The 20,859-nt window shown below is 41.3% G+C and overlaps 1 protein-coding gene across 1 annotated transcript in view; it reads left to right on the forward strand.

Moving 5' to 3' along the window:
* The window catches only part of LOC118371384 (cadherin-7-like), a 143,290-nt gene that overhangs the window by 57,967 nt on the left and 64,464 nt on the right, over positions 1 to 20,859 (forward strand). The window contains exons 4-8 of the mRNA XM_052463150.1: positions 624 to 791; positions 1,657 to 1,844; positions 10,152 to 10,405; positions 11,167 to 11,303; positions 19,430 to 19,551. Coding sequence (XP_052319110.1) covers positions 624 to 791; positions 1,657 to 1,844; positions 10,152 to 10,405; positions 11,167 to 11,303; positions 19,430 to 19,551 — 869 coding nt within the window. The remainder of the gene's footprint in view (positions 1 to 623; positions 792 to 1,656; positions 1,845 to 10,151; positions 10,406 to 11,166; positions 11,304 to 19,429; positions 19,552 to 20,859) is intronic.

Here is a 20,859-nt window from a genome sequence, read left to right on the forward strand (position 1 = left end):
GTGCTGACCATGGGCGCCGGGGTCAAACTGTAGTAATGTTCCTGAGTTATGGAGCATTCTAGAATACAGCAACATGGCACATTGTCATACCAGGGAGAAAGTATTCCCAGCGAGCATTAGTGGTTGCAATGTCATCGTTATGACGTCTTTTATGATGTTGTGGTCAGGTTGTGTACTGGCTGTTTAAGGATGTTTTATTAATGTCGTTTCATCAACAATAAAACAATATGTTGTAATCTAATGATCCGACAAGATAAAAACCTAAATATGTGTTATGTTTTAGGCTGGGTTTCTGTACAGCACTTTGAGATATCAGCTGATGTACGAAGGGCTATATAAATGCATTTGATTTGATTTGATTTGAACATGACGTCTTTTAGATGGTGTCTTAATTTCGCAAATCTAGCAAACTTAGCCCGCTGTGTTGGTGGTTGTGGAAATGGTCTATTTCCCCCTTATATGTATCATCTTCTAATGAATCTGACTAATTAATGAATCCGTTGATTCAAGCCGGGTGAAAAATTGCCACGTAGAAGACATTACAGAAATTGATTCATAAAACATACCAGGTTGTACTATAAATGAATGTCCTAAGTAAAGTGTTACTCAATCTTTCTTTGCAGGCGTGGTCAGGACGGCTCTGCCCAACATGGACCGCGAGGCTAGAGAACAGTATCTGCTCGTCATCCAGGCCAAGGACATGGTGGGTCAGATGGGAGGACTCTCCGGGACCACCTCTGTCACGGTGACGCTCACTGACGTCAACGACAACCCACCACACTTCTCTCGCAGTAAGAGCCTCTTTACTTTATCATGGTCAGTTAGCCCTAAACCCAACACTGCTATACACATCTCAAGGAACCATGGAACCTTGTTGGTTTACAACTTGATGTTATTGGGGTTTATTTGAATGCACATTGATACCCCCTAGATTTGATGTGGGCGCCTCGCGGAAAATCCAATTAACATAATAAATGAAGAAAAACACCAAAATTAGTCAGTTTATTGAAGTAGAGATACCTGTTTTTTTGCAGTCTCAACCCACCACATCCACTGATATCGCCCTTCTGTATCTGCTGTGAAAGGTGGCAGAGCTAAAGCGGTGTTTGTCAGACCATTTGACAACCTGAAAAAAAGACTTATCACGAATAACGTCTGTAGCATCTGAACAGTTTGGCCTACAAAACTATTATAACGTGTCTGCGTGGACACGAAGGGAGCAGCCAGGCGATAAGCTCGGCCACAGAGTGAAGGTGGAAAATGGTCTCATCGATAACTTGTGTGTCTGGGCTGGTTTCTCTCTCCCTCCATCTTTTTCTCTCTCTGGATTTCCTTCTGTCTCCCCTCACCCCTCTCTGGCTCTTTCTCTGTCTGTCTGTCTGTCTGTCTGTCTGTCTGTCTGTCTGTCTGTCTGTCTGTCTGTCTGTCTGTCTGTCTGTCTGTCTGTCTCTGTCTGTCTCTGTCTGTCTGTCTCTGTCTGTCTCTGTCTGTCTCTGTCTGTCTGTCTCTGTCTGTCTGTCTGTCTCTGTCTGTCTGTCTCTGTCTGTCTCTGTCTGTCTCTGTCTGTCTCTCTGTCTCTCTGTCTCTCTGTCTCTCTGTCTCTCTGTCTCTCTGTCCCTCTCTCTATCTCTCTGTCTGTCTCTCTCTCGCCTGTAGAGAGTTATCAGTTCAGTGTGCCCGAGTCCCTGCCGGTGGCCACGACGGTAGCCAAGATAAAGGCGCTAGACTCAGATGTGGGACCCAATGCTGAGATGGAATACAGGATCGTGGATGGGGACGGCCTGGGACTGTTCCGAATCACCCCCGACCCAGACACACAGGAGGGCCTCATCACTCTGCAAAAGGTCAGACCTCAGGATAAGACCCACATGCAGACAGTTCGAAGTGACAAAAGTTTATTACAAAAAACAGGGGGCAGGCAAATGACAGGTCAAAGGGCAGGCAGAGGTCAGTAATCCAGAGCAGGAGTCCTAAAGGTACAGAACAGCAGGCTCAGGGTCAGGGTCAGGGTCAGGGTCAGGCTCAGGGTCAGGGTCAGGGTCAGGGCAGGCAGAGGTCAGTAATCCAGAGCAGGAGTCCTAAAGGTACAGAACAGCAGGCTCAGGCTCAGGGTCAGGGTCAGGGCAGGCAGAGGTCAGTAATCCAGAGCAGAGTCCTAAAGGTACAGAACAGCAGGGTCAGGGTCAGGCTCAGGGTCAGGTTCAGGGTCAGGGCAGGCAGAGGTCAGTAATCCAGAGCAGGAGTCCTAAAGGTACAGAACAGCAGGCTCTGGGTCAGGGCAGGCAGAATGGTCAAAACCGGGAAAACCAGAAAACAGGGACTTGAGAAAACAGGAGTACGAGAAAAAGACTGGTAGGCTTGATGGATACAAGGTGAACTGGCAACAGACAAACAGAGAACATGGGTATAAATGTGTGTGTGTGTGTGTGTGTGTGTGTGTGTGTGTGTGTGTGTGTGTGTGTGTGTGTGTGTGTGTGTGTGTGTGTGTGTGTGTGTGTGTGTGTGTGTGTGTGTGTGTGTGTGTGTGTGTGTGTGTGTGTGTGTGTGTGTAGAGTCTAAGTGCAAAATAATTCTTATAAATAAGTAAATAAAAAAGGGTAGCCGTTTTGTAAAAAAAAAAGCCATTTTATTAACTGTTCAGCAGTCTTATGTCTTGGGGTTAGAAGCTGTTCAGGTGCCTTTGGTTCCAGACTTGGCACTCCGGCACCACTTGCCGTGTGGTAGCAGAGAGAACAGTCTGTGACTTGGGTGGCTGGAGTTTTTGACATTTGTTTTTAGGGCCTTCCTCTGACACTGCCTGGTATAGAGGTCCTAGATGACAAGAAGGTTGGCCCCAGTGATGTACTGGGCCGTATGTACTAGCCTCTGCCAAGCAGTCAAATGTCAATTAGTTGCCTTACCAAGCGGTGATCCAGCCAGTCAAAATGCTCTCGATGGTGCAGCTTTAGAACTTCTTGATGATCTGAGGGCTCATGCCAAATATTTTCCGCGTCCTGAGGGGGAAGAGGTGTTGTCATGACCTCTTCACGACTGTGTTGGTGTGTTTCAACCATAATAGGTTCTTAGTAATGTGGACACTGAGGAACTTCAAGCTCTCGACCCGCTCCACTACAGCCTCGTCGATGTGAATGGGGGCGTGGCTTGGCCCTCAATTTCCTGTAGTCCATGATCAGCTCCTTTGACTTGCTGACGATGAGGGAGAGGTTGTTGTCCTGGCACCACACTGCCAGGTCTCTGAACTCTCATCGTCGTCAGTGATCAGGCCTGGGGGCGGACCATCAGGAAGTCCAGGATCCAGTTGGAGGGAGGTGTTTAATCCCAGGGTCCTTAGCTTAGTGATGAGCTTGGAGGGCACTATGGTGTTGAATGCTGAACTGTAGTCAACGATCAGCATTCTCACATAGGTGTTCCTTTTGTCCAGGTGGGAAAGGGCAATGCGGAGTGCAATAGAGATTGGCCATCTGTGGATCTGTTCGGGTGGTATGCGAATTGGAGTGGGTCCAGTGTTTCTGGGATGGTGTTGATGTTGATGTGAGCCATGACCAATCCTCCAAAGCATTTCATGGCTACATATGGGAGCTACGTGGCGGTAGTCATTTAGACAGGATGGAGAACTGGCGCCTGATGCCCACTTATGTAGGCCCGAAGATCAATTTACAATAAATAACTTACTGTTTAGAGTTAGAATAGTAGAAGACACAACCTGCAAATTCTAAATTTGGTCGCGCATCAGCAGTTTTTCCGAGCATCAAAATATCCCATAAGGCTAGGGCCGGCTCTGGCTACATGTGTGGGACTAACCTGATCCATCCCGGCACTAACCTGATTCAGATAAACAAAGGTCCAGATTTAAATCACAAATGTCTTAGGGTTGAATATACGTTAATAAAGCCACAGTCTGTAAGACATCCCAGTAATTTCAATGAAAGAAATACAGTACAATTCTGGAATTTGAAGAGCTTGACTTCTAAATTTCAAGGGCATATTTTCACTTAATCCTAAAGGTATTGACTCTAACCAAAATATCATTACCACTAAAAAACACTGAAGCTTCAAATGGAGTTAAGCATTTCTCTTCGACTTCTTTTCTTGTACCATTTGAATGAATTACAGACAGTGAGTGTGTGCTCAATACCTTGCACTTGATATCTTAAAAAGCAATACTTTCATAACTCAGACTGGTCTGACTGGAGATGTATATTTAGGATCTCAGAGAAGGTAGAAGACATTTTAAGAAGATAGTGCTTCAGAAAACATATGTGAAAACATATGTGTCATATATATCTTTTTCTTAAAATCACTATTTTACCTCGGCACAGTTCTGTACCGTGAGTCAACATCACAGCAGGGTTCAGAGATATATGAGTTCAGAACATATCTATATGTCTAAAGTTTTAATGGCACATGCACAAATACAGTGAAATGCCTTTCTTGCAAATTCAAAACTCAACAATGCAATAACCAATAACAATGTATTACTAGAAAAAACACAAGAAATAAGAAGAAATATGAAGAACACAAGTAAGTAAGCATACTATATACAGGGTCAGTTAATACCACACTATATACAGGGTCAGTTAATATCATACTATATACAGAGTCAGTTTAATACCACACTATATACAGGGTCAGTTAATACCACACTATATACAGGGTCAGTTAATACCACACTATATACAGGGTCAGTTTAATACCACACTATATACAGGGTCAGTTTAATACCACACTATATACAGGGTCAGTTAATACCACACTATATACAGGGTCAGTTAATATCATACTATATGCAGAGTCAGTTTAATACCACACTATATACAGGGTCAGTTTAATACCACACTATATACAGGGTCAGTTTAATACCACACTATATACAGGGTCAGTTTAATACCACACTATATACAGGGTCAGTTAATACCATACTATACACAGGGTCAGTTAATACCACACTATATACAGGGTCAGTTCCAGTACCATACTATATACAGGGTCAGTTAATACCACACTATATACAGGGTCAGTTTAATACCACACTATATACAGGGTCAGTTAATACCACACTATATACAGGGTCAGTTAATATCATACTATATACAGGGTCAGTTCCAGTACCATACTATATACAGGGTCAGTTAATACCACACTATATACAGGGTCAGTTCCAGTACCATACTACATACAGGGTCAGTTAATACCACACTATATACAGGGTCAGTTAATACCATACTATATACAGAGTCAGTTAATACCACACTATATACAGGGTCAGTTCCAGTACCATACTATATACAGGGTCAGTTAATACCACACTATATACAGGGTCAGTTAATACCATACTATATACAGAGTCAGTTAATACCACACTATATACAGGGTCACTTGTTGCAATTGCAAACGTAATAAAATAGTGGTCCGATAGTCCAGGATTATGAGGAAAAACATTAAGATCCACAACATTTATTCCATGGGACAAAACTAGGTCCAGCGTATGACTGTGACAGTGAGTGTGTCCAGAGACATGTTGGACAAAACCCACTGAGTCGATGATGGCTCCGAAAGCCTTTTGGAGTGGGTCTGTGGACAAAAGTGTGAATATTAAAGTCACCAAATATTAGAATATTATCTGCTATGACTACAAGGTCCGATAGGAATTCATACAGGGTCAGTTAATACCATACTATATACAGGGTCAGTTAATGCCATACTATATACAGGGTCAGTTAATACCACACTATATACAGGGTCAGTTAATACCATACTATATACAGGGTCAGTTAATACCATACTATATACAGGGTCAGTTTAATACCACACTATATATTGTCAGTTTAATACCACACTATATACAGGGTCAGTTAATACCATACTATATACAGGGTCAGTTAATACCATACTGGTATTTGGTTGTACCATACTACCATTTGGTTGTGCATCAGCAGTTTCCACATTATTTATTCCAAGTTTTAGTTGAGGCTTAGGGTTTAGTGAATGATTTGTCCCAAATACAATGCTTTTAGTTTAGAAATATTTAGGACATAAGTGTTCCTTGCCACCCACTCTGAAACTAACTGCAGCTCTTTGTTTAGTGCTGCAGTCATTTCAGTCGCTGTTGTAACTGACTTGTATATTGCTGCCTCATCCGCATGGCTTTACGCAAGGCCAGTATCATGTCATTAGTAAAGATTGATAAAAGCAAGGGGCCTTAACAGCTACCCTGGGGAATTCCTGATTCTACCTGGATTACGTTGGAGCTTCCATTAAAGAACAACCTCTGTGTTCTTTTAGACAGGTAACTCCTTATCCACAATATAGCAAGGCGTGTAGAGCCATCGCACTTAAGTTTTCCATCAGCAGACTATGATTGATAATGTCAAAAGCCGCACATAAAGTCGAACAAATCAGCTCCAGCAATGTATAGCTTGGGGTGGTTGGAGTCTTTAACGATTGTCCGGCGCCTTTCTACCACATCGCCTTATATATCCTGGATGGCAGGGAGATGGGCCCCAGTGATGTACTGGGCTGTCCGCACCACTTTCTGTAGCGCCATGGGATCGAAGGCGGTGTTGTTGCCATACCAGGCAGTGATGCCGCCTGTCAAAATGCTCTCAATGGTGCAGCTGTTGGAGGATTGATCTATTTACAGGTTTTTTTACCCTTTCTTTCTTTCTTTCTTTCTTAATTGTTTTCTTTCTTTCTTTAATTTATTGAATTCTTATGGGCAATTGCGTTGTTTCCTGCCATTGGTTTATTATGGTGCAGCCCTGCCCCCTTGTGTGATTATCATCTACTCATGTGCGTCTGAAAAGATTATTCTTGTCCTCAATAGCATGCAGCGAATTCACACTGGATGAAAAGACTAAATGAGTACTACCTCCTGACATTTAACCTGTTACTCCTACCCCCTACTTTTTCGAACATTCTGTTAAAAATTGCACAACATTTCAGCGCCCTACTGCTCATGCCAGGAATATAGTATATGCATATGATTAGTATGTGTGGATAGAAAACACTCAGACGTTTATAAAACTGGTTAAATCACGGCTGTGACTATACTAGAACGTGCGTTTCATCGAAAAGCGCAGGAAAATCTGATCACTGAAAATGGAAATATATATCCATCCGCCACTTCAACCCATTGATAAAGGCGAACCACAATAAATGGGGCTGAGGTTGCAATACCTACAGCTTCCACACGATGTCAACAGTCTTGTCATTTGCCTAGGCTTTGTTTCTTGGTCAAACGAAGAAGAGACAAGCCATTTGTTCAGGTCTCTGACCGGATATTTTGGTTGAGATTTACACGGACATTATTTCCAGACGGACAGCTAAAGAATATACATTGCCTCGTGATCAATTTGGTCGCTTATTAACGTGTACTAATACCTAAAGTTGCATTAGAAAAGTATTTCGAAGTGTTTTGTGAAAGTTTATCATCGACTTTTTTAATTTAAAAAAAATGACGTTACGTTATAAGACGCTATTTTTTTCGTTTATCACACAGTCTTCATAGATCGATATCTAGGCTATATATGGACCGATTTAATCTAAAAAAAAGACCCAATAGTGATTATGGGACATCTAGGAGTGCCAACAAAGAAGATGGTCAAAGGTAATTAATGTTTTATATTTTATTTGTGCGGTTTGTGTAGCGACGACTATGCTAATTATTTTGTTTACGTCCCCTGCGGGTCTTTTGGGGTGTTACATGCTATCAGATAATAGCTTCTCATGCTTTCGCCGAAAAGTATTTTACAAATCTGACTTGTTGCCTGGATTCACAACGAGTGTAGCTTTAATTCAATACCCTGCATGTGTATTTTAATGAACGTTTGAGTTTTAACTAGTACTATTAGCATTTAGCGTAGCGCATTTGCATTTCCAGATGTCTAGATGGGACGCCTGCGTGTCAGGTAGGAGCAAGAGGTTAACCTGTTGCGACGAGCAATCACGTATCCGGGATCGTAAGCTCATTACCATAACGCAACGTTAACTATTCATGAAAATCGCAAATGAAATGAAATAAATATATTGGCTCTCAAGCTTAGCCTTTTGTGAACAACACTGTCATCTCAGATTTTCAAAATATGCTTTTCAACCATAGCAAAACAAGCATTTGTGTAAGAGTATTGATAGCTAGCATAGCATTAAGCCTAGCATTCAGCAGGCAACATTTTCACAAAAACAAGAAAAGCATTCAAATAAAATAATTTACCTTTGAAGAACTTCGGATGGTTTCAATGAGGAGACTCATAGTTAGATAGCAAATGTTCAGTTTTTCCAAAAATATTATTTGTGCAGGAGAAATCGCTCCGTTTTGTTCATCACGTTTGGTTAAGAAAAAACCCTGAAAATTCAGTCATCAAAACGCCTAACTTTTTTCAAAATTAACTCCATAATATCGACAGAAACATGGCAAACGTTGTTTAGAATCAATCCTCAAAGTGTTTTTCACATATCTATTCGATGATATGTCATTCGTGGCAGTTTGGTTTCTCCTCTGAATCACATGGAAAAATACATGCAGCTGGAGATTACGCATCAATTTCGACGGAGGACACCAGGCGGACACCTGGTAAATGTAGTCTCTTATGGTCAATCTTCCAATGATATGCCTACAAATACGTCACAATGCTGCAGACACCTTGGGGAAACGACAGACCGTGTAGGCTCGTTCCTGGCGCATTCACAGCCATATAAGGAGACATTGGAACACAGCGCCTCAAAAATCTGGCTCACTTCCTGTTTGAAGTTTCATCTTGGTTTCGCCTATAGCATTAGTTCTGTGGCACTCACAGACAAAATCTTTGCAGTTTTGGAAACGTCAGAGTGTTTTCTTTCCAAAGCTGTCAATTATATGTATAGTCGAGCATCAAAATATCTTGTTTAACCTCATAGTCCGCCCCATCCCGCATGCGGTCGCGTTACTACAGCCTCAAGCTCATTACCATAACGCAACGTTAGCGATTTCTAAAAATCGCAAATGAAATGAAATAAATATGCCTGCTCTCAAGCTTATAATTTTCTTAACAATCCTGTCGTCTCAGATTTTCAAAATATGCTTTAGAACCAGAGAAAATCAATAATTTGTGTAAGAGTGGTGATAGCTAGCGTAGCATTTAGCGTTAGCATTTAGCACGCAACATATTCACAAAAACCAGCAAAGGGATCAAATAAAATAATTTACCTTTGAAGAACTTCAGATGTTTCAATGAGGAGACTCTCAGTTACATAGCAGATGTCCAGTTTTTCCTGAAAGATTCTTGTGTAGGACACAACGTTCCGTTTTGTTACTATGCATTTGGCTACCGAAACTAACCGAAAATTCAGTCACCTACACGTCAAACTTTTTTCCGAATTAACTCCATAATATCGACTGAAACATAAAAAACGTTGTTTGAATCAATCCTCAAGGTGTTTTGTCATATATCTCTTCATTGAAATGCCGTCCCTGGAAGCCTGCATTCTTCTCTGATTCGGATGGAAAAATACTGGTTGCTGACTTTTGCGCACCAATTTCCACGCAGACACCGTGCGGGACACTTGGCAATTGTAGTCTCTTATGGTCAATCTTCCAATGATATGCCTACAAATACGTCACAATGCTGCAGACACCTTGGGAAACAAGAGAAAGTGTCCGTTCATTCCTGTCGCATTCACAGCCATATAAGGCGATCATGGAAAACGTAGCCTCAGAAATCCTGTTCATTTCCTGGTCGGTCAAACATCTTGGTTTTGCCTGAAGCATTTGTTCTAGGGCACTCACAGTGAAAATCTTTGCAGTTCTGGAAACGTAAGAGTGTCTTCTTTCCAAAACTATCAATTCCAAGCATAGTCGAGCATCTTTTCGTGACAAAATATTTTGCTCTTAAAACGGGCACGTCTTTTTATCCAAAAATGAAATACTGCCCCTATAGGACTATCAGGTTAAAACGAGAACCTTTTTCATCCAAAAATGAAATACTGTCCCCAGAGGTTCAAGAGGTTAAAGCATACTCAATGGTCAAAATGTATACAACTGTTTATTTTTGCGTAACCACGCAACCTACTATTTAGAATGCAAGTGCTGGTATTCAGACAAACCCGCAGTCTGACCCTACCTCTTTGTCTTTTTCCTTCCTAACCGCCTCTCGCTCTGTAACCTTTCCAATCGGTAGGGCCTGGACTTTGAGACCAAGTCGAGCTACACCCTGCGTGTCGAGGCGTCCAATAGAAACATCGACCTGCGATTCCTGTCCCTGGGGCCGTTTAGCGACACAGCGACAGTGCGCCTCAACGTGCAGAACGTGGACGAGCCGCCCGTCTTCTCCTCGCCGTTCAGCAAGATGGTAATCTCGGAGGAGGCAACTGTAGGCACCACCATTGGGACCATCTTCGCACATGACCCAGACTCCACCAACAGTCCCATCAGGTAGGGTTGTGGCCAGGATTCATCATCGCAAGTTCACAATCTCTATGCTATGTTACTGTTTGAATGTCTTTGGTGAGTTCTGCCTTTTTGTGTTCCTTTGTTGTTGGTAATTGCTTGTTATGTATTTGGTATGCATCAGTTGTAGCCTTTATATCCAGTGGTGGAAAAAGTTTTATTTAAAAAAAAATGTGTTTATGGATAGCCATGAGCATGATCCAACGCTCAGACATAATTTACAAATGAAGCATGTGTTTAGTGATTCCTCCAGATCAGAGGCAGTAGGGATGACCAGGGATGTTCTCTTGATAAGTGTGTGAATTAGACCATTTTCCTGTCCTGCTAAGCCTTTACTTTTGTGTGTCAGGGGAAATGTACGGAGAAAAAAGTACATCATTTTATTTAAGGAATGTAATGAAGTAAAAGTAAAAGTTGTCAAAATATAAAATATAAATATCAAGTACAGATACCCCTTAAAAAACGACTTAAGTAGTACTTTAAAGTATTTTACTTAAGTACTTTACACCACTACCATTATCATTCAAAGTAATGTCGAGAAAATCGACAGATATTTTATGGAATTTTAGTTCTTGAAAGCTCCTTAATTATAACAGCCTGCATGTATGCCTGATTAATGCCTGATTAATGCATTTCATACAGAAGAACTATAGAAGTGTTGCCATGGCTGGAGCCAGTTGAATGTGGCCCTTGATAGGAGAGCCTTTTCCAATACGCCTCCCTCTCTCCTGTCGACTTCACTGCAGATACTCTATAGACCGCAACACCGACTTGGAGCGTTTCTTCAACATAGACGCCACCACCGGTGTCATCAGCACCGCCAAGCCCCTGGACAGAGAAGTTAACGCCATACACAACATCACCATCTTCGCCACGGAGATCCGTAAGTCAAGTGTTCTTACTCTGCTCTGTCCACACGGTTGCTACATTACATCCAGGTTGTTGTCAATCAACGTTGCAACTTAGATATATTGTCCAGAAATGTACACAATATGCAACTACATAGTGCACCTTTATCTATTTAGCCCCCCCCTTCTTATCGTCTCAAGAGCACTCCCAAAACCTACGTAGTATCTCTTCACCAGTGACATCACGCACAAACTGCAAGGCTGTTGTAAGACATGTCAATCATTACCTCTAGCTACTTTACACTCTTAGAAAAAAAGGGTTCCAAAAGGGTTCCCTCGGCTGTCCCCATAGGAGAACCCTTTATGGTTCTAGGTAGAACACTTTTACTTTTCAGGTTGAACCCTTTTGGGCTTCTTGTAGAACCCTCTGTGGAAAGAGTTTGACTGTACATACAACCTAATAATGGTTTTACCTGGAGGGTTCTCCTATGGGGTCAGCCAAAGAACCCTTTTAGGTTCTCGATAGCACCTTTTTTCTACGAGCGCACAAGAGGGTCACTCTTCGCTTTTGTTACACTCATTGTGACTGCACACAGAGTGGACCAGTGTCTTCACCGTACCTGCGACTAGACTATATTTCACACTTGACAAATCCCGAATTCTATTAAAACGAAGTAAATCCCGTATCATAAAAGACAGACTTAAGCTTCCTATGCTATTTCTCAATGAATATCATTAGTTGAAGGCTCACTGGGATTTTACCAATTTCGCTTGGCAGTCTGGAAAGCAGAAGGTCTCCTTGACTCTAGAGGAGAGTTCTGAGCAGATGCTCTGCTGCAGTAGAGGTCGACTGCTGTTGATCGCCGGCTCCAGAACTCGTGGCGTTTGATCGAGCCCCACCATGATTCCAAATGATGGCCGAAGCTGGAGCACACACACACACACACACACACACAGCACACACACACCACACACACACACACACACACACACACACACACACACACACACACACACACACACACACACACACACACACACACACACACACACACACACACACACACACACACACACACACACACACACACACACACACACACACACACACACCACACACACACACACACACCTCCTAACTCCCAGGCTTTCCGGCTGATGTCTTTGTCCTTGACCTTTGGCAAAAGACGTGCACCTGTTCCCCGATCGCTCCATCTGACTCACTTCTACTGAGGCTGGATCTCAGTCAAACCTGCACTGAGGTTGTATGGTTGTAACTATTATACAAACTCTTCCAAATTGGTACAGGCGAGAATGGGGTAAGGTGACCCAAAGGGGTATGTAGAGGGTTCCCTTGTTTCTACGAATCCATACACAAAATGTATCATTTGAACAAATATTTAGGAAGAGGTCATCATTTCATGGAGTCCGTGAAGGAGGAAACCACATGGAAAAAAGTGGTAAGCAAGTTAGGTTAAAAAAAATCTGATCAAATGAATTGAATGTGTTTCTCATGATGCTTTTATCTAAACCAAAGTAGATCAGGTTAAGGTTGTTCTGTACATCAGTTGAGTCTCAATAAGATTCAATATGAGGACCTAAACCTAGCGTTAAAGTGCATCCTAGCTGTGTGGGCTAATGTAATCTAAACATCTGCCTTTGCCTAAATTAAGCCAATGGTTGAGCCAATGGCAAGTTGAGCAAATTGAAGCGTTTTCTAATATTGATCTGAATTCTGTTGAGTGTGGAGTCTATGATTGTGAGTTCTGCTCCAATATCAAAGTAGCCCTTTGGGGACACAGTACTTGAATGCCACCTCACTTAAAGTCAATAGATCATGGTTCCCTGACAACAACAAATAAGCATTTTTTTGCAGTTTTCAAACTGCAGTAAAAGTTCAATAACTGCTGTCGACTGTGGTATTTTGGATGCAGTAATTGTTGAACAACTGCAGTGTAGATGCATTGCAGCTCCCTTGAATGCATCTTGGCAGAGGGGAGATCGAGGTGTCTTCTACTTATCTCTGCTCGGGGAAACATGCCTGATCCCCAAAGAAACAATGTATCCATTGTTTTTAGCCTGAGTTTGCAATTGGCTAAATAATTAAGGTGTGTATGAAAACAAATCTTAGGGCTGGTTCCAAAGGACACAGATTAGTTTAAGTCCTGGACTAAAAAACATGCTCAAAGGTGAATCACCATTGAAATAACAAGTGCAGGACAAGGCATAGTCTGTATTTGGGAAACTGGCCCTAACTGTGCTATCAGATATAATGATCCAGCTCACCTTAACAAATGGAGGCCTATCACCATTCAAAATATTTGAAAAATGTTCTATATGATAATACAATGTGCTATGTGATAATACAATGTGCTTCAGATGTGAGCTGTTTCTCTTATAAATTGGTTGAAAGGCTGTCATCTTTGGATAGCGTTATGGTTTGGATGTTTCATGACTCGTTTGTCTCACTTTGGCATGGGAGATACAAAGTTATAGACGAGTTGTACCGAAACCAATTTCCAGGAAATAAATATTTGAAAAAGACTTTTCACAAAGCAGTTTGTTCATTTAATTAACACTTTGAGTGTTGATTTAACACTGTTTTTATTTAGTTCATTTTATTACACTGGACAATTTGCAGTGTGAGCATCTAACTGGCCATTTGCAAGGTTTGCAATTGGCTTTGAATTACTCTGCAGTATTTTCAGGTTTCATAAAAATTCATTGCAACTTTCAACCTTTTCAGTGGCATGTTGAAAGTGTCATACAGTAGTTGAGTGTTACAATTTATTTATACTTGTCGGTTCTAAATATCTTTGGTTTTCTTTTGACTTGATTTTATACACCTGGACATTCAGGAGAATGGACATTTACAGTACGTGCAGATAGAAATGTATTGTGTAGATCAAATATGACTGTCAGATAGATTGGATTAGTTTAGGAGATTGTGTGTGTGTTCTAGTCAATCTATTTCAACATGCAATTCCGGATACAGCCCTACCGTTCGTTGGAGGCAGCCAATCAGAAAAGTAGTCACTGAGATCTGGATTCAGATATTTTTGAAAAAGTAGTCATCTTTGGGGCGGGGGGGTCTGTTTTCAAATAGTTGTACTCACCTCCAAAGTAACTGTTCGTTACCCTGTAAAAATCTCTCTCTCTCTGTTTCTCTCTCTCTCTCTGTTTCTCTCTCTGTTTCTCTCTCTCTGTGTTTCTCTCTCTCTCTGTTTCTCTCTCTCTGTTTCTCTCTCTCTGTTTCTCTCTCTGTTTCTCTCTCTCTGTTTCTCTCTCTCTCTGTTTCTCTCTCTCTGTTTCTCTCTCTCTGTTTCTCTCTCTCTGTTTCTCTCTCTCTCTGTTTCTCTCTCTCTCTCTCTCTCTGTTTCTCTCTCTCTGTTTCTCTCTCTCTGTTTCTCTCTCTCTGTTTCTCTCTCTCTGTCTCTCTCTCTCTCTGTTTCTCTCTCTCTCTCTGTTTCTCTCTCTCTGTTTCTCTCTCTCTGTTTCTCTCTCTGTTTCTCTCTCTCTGTTTCTCTCTTTCTCTGTGTCTCTCTCTCTGTGTTTCTCTCTCTCTGTTTCTCTCTCTCTGTTTCTCTCTCTCTCTGTTTCTCTCTCTCTCTGTTTCTCTCTCCCTCTCTGTTTCTCTCTCTCTGTTTCTCTCTCTCTGTTTCTCTCTCTCTGTTTCTCTCTCTCGGTATATCAGCAGCAGGTGTGCATGATGTACTGACAGATGTGCACAATCTATTTCTATGTCGAGCTGCAGTCAACAACTGTGGAGACATGTAGATAATGCTACAGTAATGAAAGGAGTATACTGTGCCTTCAGAAAGTATTTATACCCCTTGACCTATTCCACATGTTGTTGTGTTACAGACAGAATTCAAAATGGATTGAAAAAATAAATGCAGTCATCTACACACAATACCCAATATTGACAAAGTTTGATCCCATCACAGCAACTCTGTCATTTAGGTTAATATTATGGAGTAACTACAGTGTTGTTGATCCACCCGTTTGATCCCATCACAGCAACTCTGTCATTTAGGTTAATATTATGGAGTAACTACAGTGTTGTTGATCCACCCGTTTGATCCCATCACAGCAACTCTGTCATTTAGGTTAATATTATGGAGTAACTACAGTGTTGTTGATCCATCAGTTTTCTCCCATCACAGCAACTCTGTCATTTAGGTTAATATTATGGAGTAACTACAGTGTTGTTGATCCACCCGTTTGATCCCATCACAGCAACTCTGTCATTTAGGTTAATATTATGGAGTAACTACAGTGTTGTTGATCCACCCGTTTGATCCCATCACAGCAACTCTGTCATTTAGGTTAATATTATGGAGTAACTACAGTGTTGTTGATCCATCAGTTTTCTCCCATCACAGCAACTCTGTCATTTAGGTTAATATTATGGAGTAACTACAGTGTTGTTGATCCATCAGTTTTCTCCCATCACAGCAACTCTGTCATTTAGGTTAATATTATGGAGTAACTACAGTGTTGTTGATCCATCAGGTTTCTCCCATCACAGCAACTCTGTCATTTAGGTTAATATTATGGAGTAACTACAGTGTTGTTGATCCATCAGTTTTCTCCCATCACAGCAACTCTGTAACTGTTTTAACATCACCATTGGCCTCTTGGTGAAATTCCTGAGCAGTTTCCTTCCTCTCTGGCAACTGAGTTAGGAAGGACGCCTGTATCTTTGTAGTGACTGGGTGTATTGATACACCATCCAAAGTGTAATGAATAACTTAACCATGCTCAAAGGGATATTCAATGTATGTTTTTTTACCCATCTACCAATAGGTGCACTTCTTTGCGAGCCATTGGAAAACCTCAACGTAACCTGGTCTTTGTGGCTGAGTGTTTGAAATTCACTGCTCGTCTGAGGGACCTTACAGATAATTGTATGTGTGGGGTACAGAGATGAGGTAGTCATTAAAAAATCACGTTAAACACTATTATTGCACACAGAGTCCATGCAACTTATTATGTGACTTGTTAAGCAAATATCTACTCCTGAACTTATTTAGGCCATATTGTATTAATTTTTTAAATATTTCTAAAAACATTATTCCACTTTGACATTATGGGGTACTGTGTGTAGGCCAGTGAGAAAATCATCTCAATTTAATCAATTTTCAATTCAGGCTGTAACACACCAAAATGTGTCAAAAGTCAAGTGGTGTGAGTCCTTTCTGAAGGCTATAAGCAATGGGATTTCGCATTACAAACACATGTATGTTAACAGGAACTGATATTGTGATATTGGCCACGTTCCAGACCGACTACAAAGCAGTTGAGCTGCAAATTAATCAAGGATTTGGGCATCAGATTGCAATATCATGTTAATGCTGTTACTGTTATGTTAAACACTTTCAGGGGTTGTGTGATTTGCGAATCTAATGTAGGCGGCCTGGAACACAGCCAATGTGTTATCCACTAGATTATATAGATGGCAACTGACACTTACTAAATGTGTGCTGTATTAGTAAAGTAGCTATTGGCACAGTTGAAGCAAGGCTTTATGTCAGGGTCATGTTCATTAGGGCGTGTTCACACCACAGCCAAACATTTTGCAACGGAAAACAAAAAATAAACCAGTTCAGATAGCACCTCCCCTTTTCACTCTCGTTTGAATCATTTTCTCCCCTTTCATACCTGCTGAACACAACCCATGAATTGTGAGCAAAGCAATGCGCAAATTATTACATCTATGCCTTAATTAGACTGAACTGACCGATCGCGTAGGACAGGCAGACAGCTGATGATCGAGCACAGGTTTGAACCCACAGAGTTGTAGTGAAACTCAAAGTAAAACATCATTTTGCAGTATAATTTCTCTAGCTTCTTCTGGCTCGATTAATTGATTTCTGTAATCGAAGGAAAAAACCTTTTAACTTTGAGCTGCAGCCTAGATAAATGTAAATCATACTTCATATCCTCTTCGTCAGCCAGAGGAGTTGGCCCGCAGTGAGGACAGATACAGGGATTAGAAAGAGGGAGTCTGTTGGAATGATATTGTGGACATATGCTTTTTACCGTAGAGGACTAATGGAGAGAGGGTTGGTGTAATGGCCAAGCAGACACACACACACACACGGATGTAGAAACACACACAAACACTCCCATGCGCGCGCACACACACACACACGCACACACACACACGCACACACACGCACACACACACACACACACGCGCACACACACACATGCACACGCACACGCACACACACACACACACCCTGCCAGATGTTGTCCTTCTGGTGGAGCTGGTGCCATTTGCCCTCCACAGGTGTTCAGTGTTTGCCGGTGGAATTTATGTATAGATTACAGAATTCCCCAAGTAATCAGAGGGGATAAAGTTCTAACTAAATATACCCATTACTGTTGACTGATATCACAGAGGATAATGTCCAAACTAAACCTACCCATCACTGTTGATGGAAATCACAAGGGATAATGTTCAAACTAAACCTACCCATTACTGTTGATTGAAATCACAGAGGATAATGTCCAAACTAAACCTACCCATTACTGTTGACTGAAATCACAGGGGATAATGTAAAACTAAACAGAACCATCACTGTTAACTGAAATCACAGGGGATAATGTAAAACTAAACAGAACCATCACTGTTAACTGAAATCACAGGGGATAATGTAAAACTAAACAGACCCATCACTGTTAACTGAAATCACAGGGGATAATGTAAAACTAAACAGACCCATCACTGCTGATCGCACCTGTGACTCTGCCCACATGCTACAGATGTAGAGGATTATTCATATTAAGACATAAGTGACTCCAGATACAGCCAACACATCTGTTGAGTAAATCTGTCTCTCCCCACATGAATTACACCCGTGTCTTTGAGAGACAACCAGATCTCAGGTATATTTTCCTCAGCTCACCACTCGCCACTTATGGTTGAACTGTGGAGATATCTGCAGAGAAACAGTTGAGGGACATACAGTAAGTACCCCAACATCAATGATGGGAACATCAATCTCTGAGGTATACCGTTTACTATGACATAGCAGAAAGTGTTGGTTCCTTTCTAGGTTATTATTTAACATTCAATAGAACTAGTAATACCAATTCATCTTGATTATGAAGATGCTGTACGTAGTACACGATCATGCATCACACACAGTATGTGTGTCTTAGGGCCATTGGTCATTACACACCGAGTTTGTAGGAAGTTGAAAGTGAAATAAAAACACGTATTAACTGTTCTCGTGAATCTGTTGTTTTTTTTTGTTGACCAATCTGTATTTATATCCATGAACGTTCTGCCTTCAGACTACTCTCCGGTGGAGAATTTAGCGTGCCGAGAAACCTTGGCCTGTCGGTTACCCCAATCCATGATTTATATTAAGATAAACGTTCAGCTGAAGAGAAGGTAAACAAGACAACATTTGCTTGTTAAGTTAAAAAGCAAACGACATGCGTCGTCTGAGCATGCCGAGTCACTCAGTGAAGACCACAGAGTTGTTGTCGAGCTCCGACCCTTAATAAGAACACTTCCAGACACCCCACAGTCTTCCAGACTTCCTACACAGTCTGCTTTCTGAATGTTTTCTTAAAAGGGATAGTGCACCACATTTTATATAAATATTGTTTTCCTTACCCTGTAAGCAGTCTATGGACAAGGTAATGTAGCAACCCGTGCTTTGGTTTTTGTTTACGTGGCCACTGTCTTCAAATGCTAACATTTTAGCAAATTGTTGTTCCAAGTCTCTGAACTTGTAGCTCCATCAAGTTCTTTTAAGACACGCTAATACAGGTGTGTGGAGGAATCAGTTAAAGGAACTTGATGTTGTGGGGCAGAACATGAACATGCCCCAGACAGTGCTGTTGAAGTTACTGTTGCAAAACAGTGTATTTTAATACATTAATTGGTGACATATGAATATATATATATATAGTATAGTTTTACTACTAAAAATACTTTTTTAGTGTTTCACTATTTACATTTGTAATGAAATGCCACGGAGGAGGATGGTCCTCCCCTTCCTCCTCTGAGGAGCCTCCACTGCCAGATACATGCATTTTTTAAATATATATATATTTTTAATTGAATTGACACATGCTTATAGACCAGGGAATTTGGTTGTGCTTATCCTTGACCCCTTGTTCCTTTGTTTCCCCCCAGTGGACCCATTGCAAGTGGGAAAGGGTGTAGTTCTGATCACAGTGACGGACATCAATGACAACGCGCCTGTCTTCGCCATCGAGTATGAGACCTACCTTTGTGAGAGTGCCAGACCTGGACAGGTATGTCAACATCTTATGATGCATTCAAAATCTCCTATTGGTAATGGAAGACTGAGGGCCATATACTGTACATTAGAATGGGATGACACAATTGAATGTTCTGATGCAGAGTTCAAAGATGATATAGTTTTGGTAGCGCTGTTACATTGGATAAAACAATTATATTGCATATCATTGTTGCAATGAAAACAAATGAATAATTAGCCGTGTTGGGTAGTAGTGAACTAGATGTAGTTAAATGAGTAATTTAAGAACATTTTGCAGTAGCTTGGTGGTAGACCTAAATTCAAACATTGGGTAGTGTTTTCAGTAGTTAATTACTTTCTTTGCCATGTAGCTAACTACTGGAACTACACACTACTGTTTTACCATGTTGCGGTATAGCTAACTACTGGAACTACACACTACTGTTTTACCATGTAGCAGTGTAGCTAACTACTGGAACTACACACTACTGTTTTACCATGTAGCAGTGTAGCTAACTGTGGAACTACACACTACTGTTTTACCATGTAGCGGTGTAGCTAACTACTGGAACTACACACTACTGTTTTACCATGTAGCAGTGTAGCTAACTGTGGAACTACACACTACTGTTTTACCATGTAGCGGTGTAGCTAACTACTGGAACTACACACTACTGTTTTACCATGTAGCAGTGTAGCTAACTGTGGAACTACACACTACTGTTTTACCATGTAGCGGTATAGCTAACTACTGGATCTACACACTACTGTTATACCATGTAGCAGTGTAGCTAACTACTGGAACTACACACTACTGTTTTACCATGTAGCAGTGTAGCTAACTGTGGAACTACGCACTACTGTTTTACCATGTAGCGGTGTAGCTAATTACTGGAACTACACACTACTGTTATACCATGTAGCAGTGTAGCTAACTACTGGAACTACACACTACTGTTTTACCATGTAGCAGTGTAGCTAACTACTGGAACAACACACTACTGTTTTACCATGTAGCGGTGTAGCTAACTACTGGAACTACACACTACTGTTTTACCATGTAGCGGTGTAGCTAACTACTGGAACTACACACTACTGTTTTACCATGTAGCGGTGTAGCTAACTACTGGAACTACACACTACTGTTTTACCATGTAGCGGTGTAGCTAACTACTGGAACTACACACTACTGTTTTACCATGTAGCGGTGTAGCTAATTACTGGAACTACACACTACTGTTTTTCGCAAGAAGAAGTAGGCAATAATTTCCTTTTTTTTCTCGGCATCAGACCTCCCTAATTCTCACTTGAAACATTGTTTTTGTGTTTAATAGGCTAAATT

This window comes from Oncorhynchus keta, chromosome 15, assembly GCF_023373465.1.
Source record: "Oncorhynchus keta strain PuntledgeMale-10-30-2019 chromosome 15, Oket_V2, whole genome shotgun sequence".
Classification (NCBI taxonomy): Eukaryota; Metazoa; Chordata; class Actinopteri; order Salmoniformes; family Salmonidae; genus Oncorhynchus; species Oncorhynchus keta.